The sequence below is a fragment of the Lonchura striata genome, chromosome Z, assembly GCF_046129695.1.
Source record: "Lonchura striata isolate bLonStr1 chromosome Z, bLonStr1.mat, whole genome shotgun sequence".
Lineage (NCBI taxonomy): Eukaryota > Metazoa > Chordata > Aves > Passeriformes > Estrildidae > Lonchura > Lonchura striata.
Window position 1 is genome coordinate 26,063,207 of NC_134642.1, and position 13,379 is coordinate 26,076,585.

A 13,379-nucleotide genomic window follows, 5' to 3' on the forward strand; every position below is an offset into this window, starting at 1 on the left:
ATAATAAAATCTAATTTTAAAATAAAATTCTTAAGCACAGTGTACTATTCCAGGGATCCAATGAGTGAAGTTCTCAGTCAAAAAAATAGGAAGAAAATTTTTAAACTGTTAAATAGTCACCAAACTCTTTGATATAGACACATATACCTCTGTAAAATCTTTTTGATCTGCTAAAGCTACATGAAATCTCAACAATCTTGAAAGTGAAATCCTGACTTTATTGAGATCAGTGAAAATATTTCTAGTAGTATGAATGCAAAATCCACAGTTTTGTATGTTTCCCAGGTCTAGCTGAGTCCGGAAGGCTCAGAAATACTAAATTAGCTCAGCTTTCTTGAATGAGTACTCCAGTGCCTCAATTTGCATGAAATACACAATTTCATGTCAAATGACATTTTTGAATCAAGATGTCATTCAAAAAACGTTATCATATATTTGAATTTGTTATTTCCATTTAAAATTAAAAGCCCAAATAAGGTTGATATTACACATATATTTTGTTGTAAATCTAGATTTGTAGGGATCTTACTGAAGGAAAGAAGTAGTAATGGAAATAGCAGGAAGTTTGGCCCATCCATTTTTAACTTCATCTTTCAACTTCAAATGTATAAATAGCCTAGGTTAAAAAAAAGCTGCCTGCCCTTTTCTCTCTCATACAACTTTATGCCAACAATTTTCTTCCCAAATGTAATCAAATAAGAAACTGTTGCTATCATTTTCTGCATGAGACTGAATACATAAGGCCTGGGTAAGGGTTAATATCAAAAAGTTTTCAGTGATCGCTTCTGTAATCATGAATTCACCTTAAGATGAAGAAATTTCAGTAATGTTTGAAAGTAGATACTATTTTAAAGTACTTTTCTTGAGTATTTGAGTCCTTGGAGTGCTATTGCTACTTTTTATTTTAGGAAAAAAGGCAATAAAATATGTTACAAGTTAATAAATCTCAATTTTAATAAGAAGAAGAAGAAAGGAAGACTGAAAGGGGGGATTGACGTCCAAGACTGATTTTGTGTTTTCACAGATCAATTCTACAAGTTAAAATAATCATTAAAGTAAATTTATTAAGAAGCTGATTTGTGACAAATTCTCCCAACTCAAAACTGACAGCAAATACTTTCAATGCAAGCCAGATTCCTTAAAATCTGAAGCTTTCACAGGGTTTAAAACCACTAAGGTGAATTGATATAATCAAGAATTATAAATGAAACACTGAATATTCTTGGACTTCTCTTCCCACCATGATGTTACTCTTTTGCCCAAGTAACTCACCTAAGTAGGCTGACTCACATAAAGCAAATAAGAAGTCACAATTCACAAGTCATATGGTATCATTTTTCAGGTTTAAGATACGTTAGACACACCTTACGACTGACAAAGGTCCTCCACCTACACCTTTGGCATTCTGCTCATGGACCAGCAGCCACACGGTATCAAAGGAATCAAGAAAAGAAATATTACTCTCTTGATTCTCTGCTCCAACAAGGGATTCTTGCCTATAACATCCACATCAACAAAGCTACTGTTGTGAATCCAATCAGTCTGCAGAGCCCATCTGGCTCCAGCAGAGCAGGCAGCATGATCACCACAAGACTGAAGGACACCCAATAGTTAAGCATGCAAGAATTCCTCTAATATTTATGGGAAATTAATGACATCCATAACAAAGTAGGCCCCAAAAGAAATCCAAAATAAACAAAATGTTAATATGGTTTTGCAGGTCTGAGGATTGCTACCCACAACTATAAGTAAGCTGTGTAAGATAGAGCAGGAAATAAAAAAAGGATTACAGAAGAGACAGTGAGGAAAAGTAGGATTTCTTGTTAGAAAACTTACTTGGAGGTCCTTTCAACAAATTACTTACTCATTATTTCACAAACTAAGTTTTCTTTCTACTATTTCCTTTGAAGGCCCAAAGACTTGACATTTCTTACATATTAAGGGTTTTTTCCTAACAATTTCTAAGTTCCTCAACAGATCTCTATTCTCCACTTCCAATTTAGACAACAAGAATAATAATATTCTTGTGCGTTTTTTACCTTTTGAATATAATGTTTGGGGCTGTTTAGAATTTTCTCAGTTGTAAGAGTTAAGAAAAATAAGAATATGCAGTTGACTCCAAATCTTAACCAGCACAGCAAGAAATGCAACTCAGCCTCATGGATTTAATGAAAAGCAAGATAAAACATATCATTTACAAATAATATGGGCACAGAAACAACACCCAAGAACACAGAAACTAGCTTCATCTTGCAAACACCATCTGAGCAGTCAAGAAAATTATACTAAATTTATTTATAATAACTTTTCTTAGAAGCCTGGTTTTCAGGCTATCAGCCCACAATAATTTTCAAACCAAGCTTCTCCCACATACTTTTCTTGCTTGACTTCTCCAAGGGTAATTCTCAAATATCCTTGGTTTTCTTTTTCTTGCTAAATAAAAAAAGCCTTGGATAATTTATTTTTTGTGAGTACATCCTCTTCTCTACAAACTCAGAAACTAATTTTCTTTTGTATCACCACAAAGATTTTTCAGGGACTAGCCAGACACCACAGCAATTTTATCAGTGATAGTTCTTTGATAAAATTCAAGTGAATGGCTTGATAAAATGATGCGAATGATGATCTAATTTTTAACCATTTCATGAAATACAGCAGAGGCCCTGGCACTATTCATCTGACCATAAACAGTGCTGGCAGGAACTTTCCATACCAAACTTGTCAGTGGAAAACCCTGCTCTATGAAAGTACTGCAAGACATTGTTCTTTCCTAAGTAATTGGCTGTTCATGAGAAAAAACAATCCCTTATAAATTAAACATTTCATCCTGGCATTTCATGCCTTATCAACTACACAACTGTATTGGCTTCATTTCAGTTCCCTTTCATTCGTGTCTACTCTCCAGCACTGTTTTAACTTATTTTCCAATGTCGTATTAGATTCTTGAGGTCTCCCATCCTCCTTCACAGTGCTCAGGAGCAGCTGCCTACACAGAAATGCAGCCACAGTCATTAGGACCTTTTAGAGCAATCAGTGAGGTGTATGCACATCAGAGGCCATCAGCCCTCTATGGACAGATTTCCCTTCTGTGATCCTGCCCGATACCCCCATTAACTTCTGGGACACTTAAATTACAGCAGTCCTTCAACAAATTAAAAATCACCTGCTGTTACTTTGAGTTTGGTGAGAAAACAAAGTTCAAAAGCACAGGACAGGCAGCAAAAAAAAGTGACTAAAGGTATTCTATTTGACTAAACTGTAAATATCTAAGCTGTGGATAGCCACATGTATCCATGATACCATCAGCTAAACATGATGGCATGATATAAGCTCTTTTCCAAGTAGGGTTAAGAGGCATGGCCAAAGGCAAGCTTGACCTGCAGAGCAATGCACAGTGCCAGTGAGAGGGTCACTAGAACCATAGCAACTCAGCCCAGGACTTAAATGCAGGTTGCTCTCACTACGCCTTATAGACACTATTATATATCTACATATACTACACAGTGTAATTACAGGGAGATACATATGTTCAGGGGCCTGCAGGGGAACCAGCAATGGCACAGCTCTGACCAGGATGGCTGTGCATTTGCAGCTCCATCCAGCCCCCATCCTCTCAGGAGGGCAAGAAGGGACACTGCTGGAGACCACTGGCATGGTGTCTTCATGAACCAGTGTAAAAGCTTGTTCCCAGATCAACCAACCTTGCAACACTCATTCCTAAAATTATAAATACCTATTCAAACACTTTTGCAAATATTTATTTAGTGTCATTTTATAAAAAAATAAACTAACCAGAGAAAAACCCAACTGAATAACCAAACAAAAATATCTACTGGAACACCTCAACCAGCTCCAGAATCTAGTTGTTAAGAAAAGTGTTTCTACACAACTTCATCTGGCTTATTCTGTAGTGCCACAAGAGGACACTCTTGAACAGTGTTGTTTTTTTTTTTATTTTTCTTCTTTTTTTTTTCTTTTTTTAGTGAGTACAAGTGTTTTACAAATTATTTTGCATTTAGTGGCAAATACAGGTTTCTGATCCCAGCAACCCAGGAGATAAGGACATCTCTTCATATTCATTCAATCTTACTTAACCTCAAATTTCAGGCAGGAAATAAATAACATTTTATTATTATATCTGCTTTAAAAGTTTAAGATACACTAACAGCTGTAGCCCCTTGTTTAAGTTGCTTTAGCCTTGGTTCATAGAGCTTTTTCTTATACTCTAGTCACAACTTTTCTCTGAAAATCCTATAACGTATTTTATACTTTAGTTACAATGTTGTTGGAAGTGTGCTGTTTCCATATGTATGAAACTCTGGTACCAATACCCATGTACCTTGTCTCTAATTGCTAGAAGCAACTAGGCATGTATACTTTTTTAAAAATTACAACTTAAGAAACACATTTTGAGAAATGTAAAATGATGTTCTTAAATACAGTGATTATATTAAAAGTATTGTATTAAGTAACTGCAGTGCCATTGCTTCATAATTATTTTAAAGACATCAGTTAGAAGTTTTTTAGATGGAACAAAGCAAGTGATTACAATATGTGAATAATACATTAAAACATCTGAGGTGATGTAACCCAATAATCACTTTGGGACAAATGGAAAAGAAAGAAATAAAATATCTTGCTTCTTTATAGTCAACTCAGTGGAACAAGTGCTTAAAACAACATGTAGAATCTACCTCCATTTTGGTCTTTATATTATCTGTAGTAAGTCCTTTTTATTTAACAGGAATAAAAAGAAAAAATAATTGAACGATAAGTTAGCTTCTTCATACATACATACATTTTAACAATAAACCGATTAGAAACAATAGACTTTAAGACAGCTGGTGATGCTGGTTGTATTTGGGTTAAATGTGTTTTACATTTAATGTCATTTTAAAGTCATAATGAAATTGAATGATATAGTTATCCAAGCTGAGCAGGACTTTAACACCTTTACCAAAATGGTTAGCTGGTTTTGGGGAGGAGAAAAACCGGAAGTTGTTATTCAGGGCTGCTAAATTACACTTTTAACTTTGATTTCCATCATGGCAGTAATTAAGTAGGTTCCTGATTACGTGAGCCATGACCAGTGTGTCTGGCTCTGGGATATTTTGCTAAGACTTACTTAGGTCTTCCAAATCTCTTCACTGATTTTAGTTCAGTCTGATGTGGTACTTAACTTCATTTCCCACATTACTAGCTCCTGTCTGATTCATTACAGCATTTCCAATAGGCTAAATCCATCACACACCATAAACAGGAAGAATCTGGAAAATGAAAACATGAAGAAGCTCATAGTAAAGCTATCTCTGAAGAACACCCAGTTTATAGCTGATAATACCACTGTGTTTTCTGTTATTTCTACTTTTTGTTTTATAATCTATATGGGAGCCAAACCCTTGGATTAATACAGGTGCAAATAGGATTACACTCCTTACTTTGTATATCTTTGGAGAGAATATAAATACCAAAATTATAATGGCTTTCTAGTGTACATTCAAAGTTTTACAATGTTTAGCTAGATGTGGGCTCTACTTTATTAACACTCATAGTGATTACATAATTTTGGGTTTGCTATATCCTTTTTTCTTGGTTGCTACTTTATGATGTATTACTGGAGCATCTTGGCGGGAATATCTTGTGATTTGAGAGTTTTGCTGATCAATTTTTACTAAATGCATTTCTTCCTGCCCTGCCAAGAGGGTACTAATAATGCCAGAAGTCAATATGCAAAGTACAACCATAAAGCCAGAGCTGTTATTCAGAGGCAGCAGTGACATCTGCAGACCCAAAAGCTTTGAAACAGATGTTTCATAAGGGTCCTGATGTTTTATAAAGTTTCTGAGAGTGCTATTCTATTATAATTGTCTATAATTGTGGGTTTTTAACAAATATAGTAGAGTGCTGCAATGCAAGTCATAAAAATTTGCACATATTACATACTATTACAGACTAAAAAATTGGTTACGCTGTCCAGTACACAATATTCAGATATTCAGGACTAAGTTGTACATGTTTTGCAGCCCATGTTTTGTAGCCTGAAATTTGGTACAATTCATGCCCTATACATCCAGGGCGTGTACTAAATTTGCACATGAGAAATAAAAGCAGAAGAGAGGCTTTGGAAATGACATTTTGACAAGTGGAATTTTGTGCTTTGTGGAGGATAATTGCCTAAATCAGAACAGCAAAGGAGACTTTGATCAGAAGAACAACACACAAGAAGGAGGAAGTCATGATACATGGCTAGCATAGAGATTCCATTTTCAGCTTTTGAACTTCCTTCCAACATGAAACAGGGTTCCTGTGCTATTGTAAGGGCACTTAAAATAGCACAGCTATGGGGTACTATAACAAGGGCTGCTGACACATTAGAAGATGTGTTCTTTCTCTGAGCACCAATAGCACTTCAGCTCTTTAGAGACGTGATGTTTTATCTCATTTCTGAGGTTCCAAAACAACTTTTTGGGATGTGGGAAAGGGCAGGGGCAACCAGTGAAGAGGATGTCCTATACATCTGTGACTGCAAAAGTAGGGGATATAATAATGGTCTCAAATAAGTAGTAAGTAACATTTCTGGTGAGCTGTCCAAAGAAGATACAAGTCAGCTACTCTGGCTTAACGGTACATTGAAATGTCAAAAGCAAGTTAGACAGCTATGAAGCAAAATTGATTCCATCTATTTTCACTACCAGTTGATGTTTATTTTGGTTTTATGCCCATTAGTGCAGCAATGACATTTCCTTACATTGCCTTTTTATTAGAGTTCCCTGTGGTTGTATCAGGATCTCAGGCAGAAATGGCTCATGCCATGAGCTAGGCAAAGCCAGTAAAGTGGTGATGGTCACTGTGCTACTGAGTTGAGTACATCCAGTGGTTATACACCTTCTGAGTAAGGATTACAGCTGTTGACTTAGTTCTCAAGAAGAATATTTAAGCAAACTTGGTGCTCAGAAGCCTTTATTTTGGTCTTGGTTTTGCAGGAGTCCTTTTTTCCCATACCCAAAGTGTATGTCATTGTGTGCATGCAGCCCTATCTCAGGGAAGAAGAACCTGAATATCTGAGAATCTGAAGATTTGAGAAAAACACATTAGATGACTTGTAAGTTTCTGTTGAGAGGTTCATTGCACTAGAAGTCAAAAGTACCTGCAGCCCTGTCAAAACTTCTCTTTAGGGAATTACTCATGTGCATAATACTGAAACACAGGATGTATTTTAAAATGTATACAGAACTAGGCTTTTCAGAAGACATTATATTCAGTAGAGCTTTCCATTATGAATTTGACATAAGATATATAGTATTACAAATAAGAGGCTTTCCATGTTCTTCTGTTGACAGCTTTTTCTTTAAATAGGTGCCCTATTCAGTCAACATATTTAATAATTTTTCTATCAAAGAAACACTTACTATATTATTATATACTTATTTTACATTTAAATATATGTTAAAATCTTTGCATATAATAAATAGATTCAAAGAATATACTTAATTAGCATTTGGTCAAAGAAATATGACCTATTTCACCTGGATTTTTAGTCCATTTAAACCAATGATGTTTCTTCATCTTTGCAACTAGCACTTAGTAAGAAATATTTGTTCGTCATGACGCTGATAAAGATTCTAGAGGGCCACTTTGCTTCTCCAAAGTATCTACCATCTCATGAGCTCAACAAACATTTCTTCAACAAAAATAAAAGTGAGCTAATATGGGAAAGGTCAGAATGAAATAAATAGAACAGGTAATTTTTCAAGCACATATTGAATTTTTATTTTTATAACTACATTTCTGTATTCCATCACTATATGATGCTGAAATTAGTGCCTTAGAAATTAGTGCCTTATTGCTCTTCAATGTAACACAGAAGCACTGAGCTGTGGTGGGTTATGGGCTGATGTGTGTGTGATGGGTTGTGCCTCAGCTATAAATTCATACTACACCCTTAAGCATCACAAGGACAAATAGTGTTCTTGTTTTCTAAGAGTGAGCTACGAGACCTGTGGGCAAGCTGTGAACCTTTGTAAAATAGAATCTCTGCATGGTATTTATATGGCTGAGATGAACATCAATCACCTGCTTTAAAAGAAGGAAACCAAGCAAGACAGCTTTTAAATGTTACAGCATCCCCCCTCAGATTTCTGAGGATAAAGCTAATGAGGGAATCACCTTTGTAAAGAGGCAAAATGAAAGACATAACACTATGGCATGAGTCTTTAGTATGGCATTTAACAGCTGTGACAGCTGTGACAGCGGAAATCTTCACAGGGTGTCCCAGACGTATGTCCTTTTCCATATAAAATGACATCTTTAAGGAAATCCACAGCAAATCCATGAAAACAGAGGAGAGAATTATTTCCTTTGGGATTTAAACACAACCAAACAAAATGTTAAGAAATGTACCTTGACTTTCAGGTGAAGTTTCTTGCCTTCTAATTCTTATGATCTCCAGTTTGGTTGACACATTTGTTGTCAAGGTCCTAGAGTGACCATTAGCACCAAAAGATGCAGCCTGATTTCTTCAAATGCACCTCTGATATGACATTTCAGTGAGTTGGAATTTCAGAGAAATAGGTGAGATTATTCAGAAAGAAGTTATGGTAAATGGTGTGTTTCTTCCTGAAGTAAACATACTTTGTTTTCCAAATGCTAGTTTCATAAATTAAAGTAGGACTTCAGAATAAGAACAATGTTGAGACGGATGTATTTTACTCTTATGTTACAGCAGGACAGCCTCTTTTGAAGGCTGTATTACAACCTACATCCTTTTAACTGAATTAATAGCTCTACCTGTACTATAGACCTCGTTTTTTATGCTTCAAATTGCCAGAATTTATTTAGATTTTGGCACTTTCTATACAGTACAATAGTATCTTCATGTACATGTTTTAGATGCTCAGGAAGTAGCTTCTATGTCTCTTAGCTCCCCAGAATTATAATAAATTGCTTCATTGCAGTGCATTTCTTACCAAATACTTTTGCTCTGTCAGAGTTCCAAACCAACTCAATATAAGAAAGCACAGCTTTTCCTACAATAGCCAGACCTGCCTCTACAAGATTGCAGCCATATGTCCACTACCAGGGCCTGACTGCAAAATCAGCCTCTCAACCTCTCAGTTTTTATGCCATGTGCAGCAATTGCGTCTCAGGACTCTGACTCACTCTTATGCGGAATCCAGGCAAATCAACAGTCTCATGGTAAGGTAATTGAGCCTGAAGCCATGCTAATAACATCCTATTTTAAAGTATTTTTAGTGTCTCATCAGCTGATTAATAAAGAAAATCATATTGAAAACATTGTAAGAGTCATAAGAGATCTCTACTATATTATATTTCAAGAACTTCATGACAAAACATATTATTTATAGAAAATCTTTCCCCATAAGAACTGTCATAACTACAGAAAGCTTTTCTCCAGTGTAATTTTATTAGGGATTCCTGCCATCATATCAACATACAAAACAATCAGGATGTTGACATATAGAAATGTGAAATTCACTGTACAAAGATAAGGCTCAAGTTACAGGTATATTTTCCCCTTACACTCCATGAAATAAAACCATTTTTAATACTTCCCAGAGTTGCGTTTATAAATGTTGGACAAACCACAAAATAGATTTCAAGTACATAACATTTTACAATATATTCCAAGCACAGACAAAAATACACAATACTGTACCTATAGACGCTCCATAGTCCAAGTCTGTAATCTTTACTAGTAAAAAGCTGCTACTCTCTCTGAATGTGCCCAACCACATCCTTCTGTGTATGACATGGTCCTGGCCTTTAAGTTATAACACTTATGACTTTCAGTTAAATTACTTTGATAGACCAGGGAATATCAGGAAGAAAAGATGAGAATTTTAAAAGGCCAGGTGTGAATGTATGCATCTGGTTAGTAAATGCAAGCACACATGCACACACACTTGCTTCTAACCCTACATAAAACTTCACTGCACTGCACAATTTTTGAGATTATGTTCTGATGCAAATGAGCTATTTTCTGAAAGATTTAAATTAAGCATTACAATACTTCTACTTCTGGGGTGCACAGGGACGAGACTATGGTAACCAACTTTTTTTGTTAAGTGATTATCAGACTTTCCAGGAGGTTGTATGGAACCATGTCTTCACAGTCCATCATGATGTCTGCTACACAGCCTTCACCACTGAAAACACCTTTTCTGACACCTTTGTTTTGCAACAATGCAAATGAATAATTTCCGGTTAAGACCAAATGTCTACATTTGTTCACTCTCCATTTCTATTAGGCTGAGTGATTATTACCTTGTGGGAAAGGATCATTTAGCTGCAAGTAGCACAGGAAGAAATAGACGTTAAATAATTAATCATTAATGATTCTTCTGGGAAACAGATTATCAAGAACAAACAAAGACAATATAAAACCACGGTTGTTTAATCTAGCCTTTGTTGGAGGGGAGATGAGTAGTAATCTAAAAGTTTACAGTTGAGGAAAGGAATTCCTAAGCCCTGTAACTATTTCTCTCTTTTAAAAACTGGAGAAGATTAGAAGGGAAGGAAAAATCCTCTATGAAAATTGCCATTTTAAAACTAGACACTTGCAAAAGCTTACAAGAGAAAACCAAGCAAAAGAGAATCTGATACTGAATCTGATACTGAAACTAAAGGAATTTATTTAGTAGGAATTAGACATGTGGTTACAATGTGTTAAATGCACATCTAATAAAATAGCCTCAAGTATGTCTCCAATTCATAAATGTCTAAGCAGGAGAAAGAGTCTGAAGCCAAAATTCAAGTTCCTTAATTTAAATATGAAACAAGGCTGCACTAAGATTGTGAGAGAGGAGGAATAAAAACTTTCTTGTCTTAGATACAACCTCTGTGGTATATTTGAAAGCCTTCAAATGTTCTCAGCATTGACAAGATTTTACGTAAGTATATTCTCTAAGCTATATTGGAATACTTTTAGATATACAAATCCATGTTACACAAAACAGCAATAGATCACATAACTGGGCTCATAATAACAAGAAATGAGGGTAAGTATGGTGTTATATGTGAAAGGAAATATATTAGTATGCACAGAAAATATGTTGTCTTAGAGATTAGTCATAAAGGGTATCAAGCATGGAGATTCATCTCTTAGTTTAAGCCTTTAACTGTGAGCCAGTAGATTATTTTGATATCAACTGTACAGCCTAATGCTGTGCTTTTTAAAATAAGCATGAAAAATTTATTCATTTTTCACTTTTTCATCTTCTTTATGATTTTTAAAAGTAGCTCACTCACTCACCTACTGATTTATTTTTGGGTCTTTTTTTTTTTTTTTTTTTGCTACTTACTATTATTGTTTTCTGTTATGTACAATAATCTACATTTAGACTGAAGACTCAATCTTTCTCTAAACGTACTTGGACTATCTTGTAAAGACTTTCTACAGAACTGATAAAATGGAAGACAACCTGACAAATAAGAGGAAGGATCATTTCAGTTCTGCTCACTTCCCCAAGCTTTAGAACTGTGCCTTTCAGAAATTCTTTTGCATACTTGCTGTCATTTCACCTTGCCCAGGCAGCCCCTACAGAACTTGAGTGAACATTCTGTGTGTTTCCCAAACACAGTCCCTTTGTATATAGCTACATTAAATTCATTCATTCTCCAGCCATAGTTTAAAAACAAATAATTGGTAAAACACTAAAAACACCCTGCATGCCCCTCTGCATTATTCTTACCAATGTGTACATTTAAACAACATTGTAAGTTTTCTTTTACTAAAAATTTACCAAAATATCTTAAAGACATAAAAATGTAAAAAACCAAACAAACAGAAAAACAAACAAAAAACCAAAAACCCAGCATAAACATTGCTTGTATAGGCATTGGTTAGAAGAAATTGTTGCACTAAGGAGTATATTCAAAAAGGTTTTCTTTCAATATTGTCAGTTTTAGTGTCATGGATTGAAAGGTTAAGGACAATGAAACTTATTGTGACCCTGTCTTATATGATGCAATAAATGAGCTGGAAGACTGAAATGTATTTAAAATAAAGCTTCTTTTTGGTTATTGAGAGGTGACTGTCTAAGTTAGTAATTAAAATGGCATTTTAAGTATGTAAAGGGAACTTAAGGACATGAGTCTGTAACAAAAACTGTAAGTGAGGATATGAAGGCAACCGTCAACAGATGGGTCCAGGGACATTATGGAAAGCTATCACTAACTGAAATTTTGAATATAGCCCTTAGTTGTATTATATTAATGTAAAATTTAAAAGCTGCCCAGAATATCACGGATGAAGTTTATTTTGCAAGCCATCCACTGCCTAAGGGGGCAGTAATATTCAATATGGAACTGCTGAAACTCTGGTGTCTGGCGAATTTCATGAAGGAAAGAGATTTGAAGGTCCGACTCCAGGAGAACAAGGAAAAGGGGGAACACAAACAACAATAGTCCAAGGCCTACAAGAAAAAGTCTGGAGAAACTCTTCACAAAAGCATTAACCTCTATGTTGCCCATTAGAAAGTCATAGCTCCAACTCAAGGCTCTCCGAGCTTCTTTCAGTTCTTCCTCCTCTGCAATTAAAAATGCATTTTCATCTGCTTCAAGTTCCTCAAATGAATCAGTATCATCTTTCTCATTCTCTGCTCTTGGGCAGGTATCAAAAAGCATGTCAATCTCATCATCAACCGGTGTGGGCAGCAAGCTGGCACTTGGATTGTATACCAGCTCTGAGATGGTTAAGGGTTCCTCTTTCATGTTGTCTTCCTGTTCAATGTCAAGATCAACATCCTTCCCAGTATCCTTTACTGGAGAGCTTGAAGTCACAGGTACTGAAATCTCCTCTTCCTTTGGCAGCTCGATACCTGAAGAAATGAAATTAGAACAATGATACTAAATTTCTCACAGCCTGGTGAAAAAGTCGGCCTTCCAGTAGTATATAACAGATGTATGGAAAGAAGATTCTGCAATAATTTGCATATTAAAACCAGACTGTACACAATTATCAAAAACTGAAAAAGCTTTTTGAAGAAGGCAGTATCCTTACAACACTGCAGTACACCAGATCTGCTTAAGAGGGTTGGCTGTAGCTACCAATGATAATAGTGCAAAGCAGAAAAGAGAGCACCTTATTTTCTACTGGCAATCTGATTTCTGTAATAAATTAACACCTACTATATGTGTGAATTGGTGCTCTTTGGTGTATAATAATAATAATAATAATAAGAAGAAGAAGAAGAAGAAGAGCAACAAAAACTACCAACTCTCATTGCTTTGACATGAATGAGTGTGGTAAGATAATAGCTAAGGTTGAGAATAGAGCATGACATTAAAAAGAGACACCAGATTATCATGATAAATTCATGGTAACAGTAGAAAGAACAAAAGGAGAGGAAGGTTAACAT

General features: G+C 35.4%; 1 protein-coding gene across 4 annotated transcripts in view; it reads right to left on the reverse strand.

The window, feature by feature from the left end:
* Nucleotides 1-9,405: 9,405 nt before the first annotated feature.
* Nucleotides 9,406-13,379, reverse strand: part of FRMD3 (FERM domain containing 3) — a 122,704-nt gene continuing 118,730 nt past the window's right edge. For all 4 annotated transcript variants that reach the window (XM_021534457.2, XM_021534455.2, XM_021534454.2 and 1 more), the window contains exon 14: nt 9,406-12,839. In XM_021534457.2, coding sequence (XP_021390132.1) covers nt 12,244-12,839 — 596 coding nt within the window. In that variant the 3' untranslated portion in view covers nt 9,406-12,243. The remainder of the gene's footprint in view (nt 12,840-13,379) is intronic.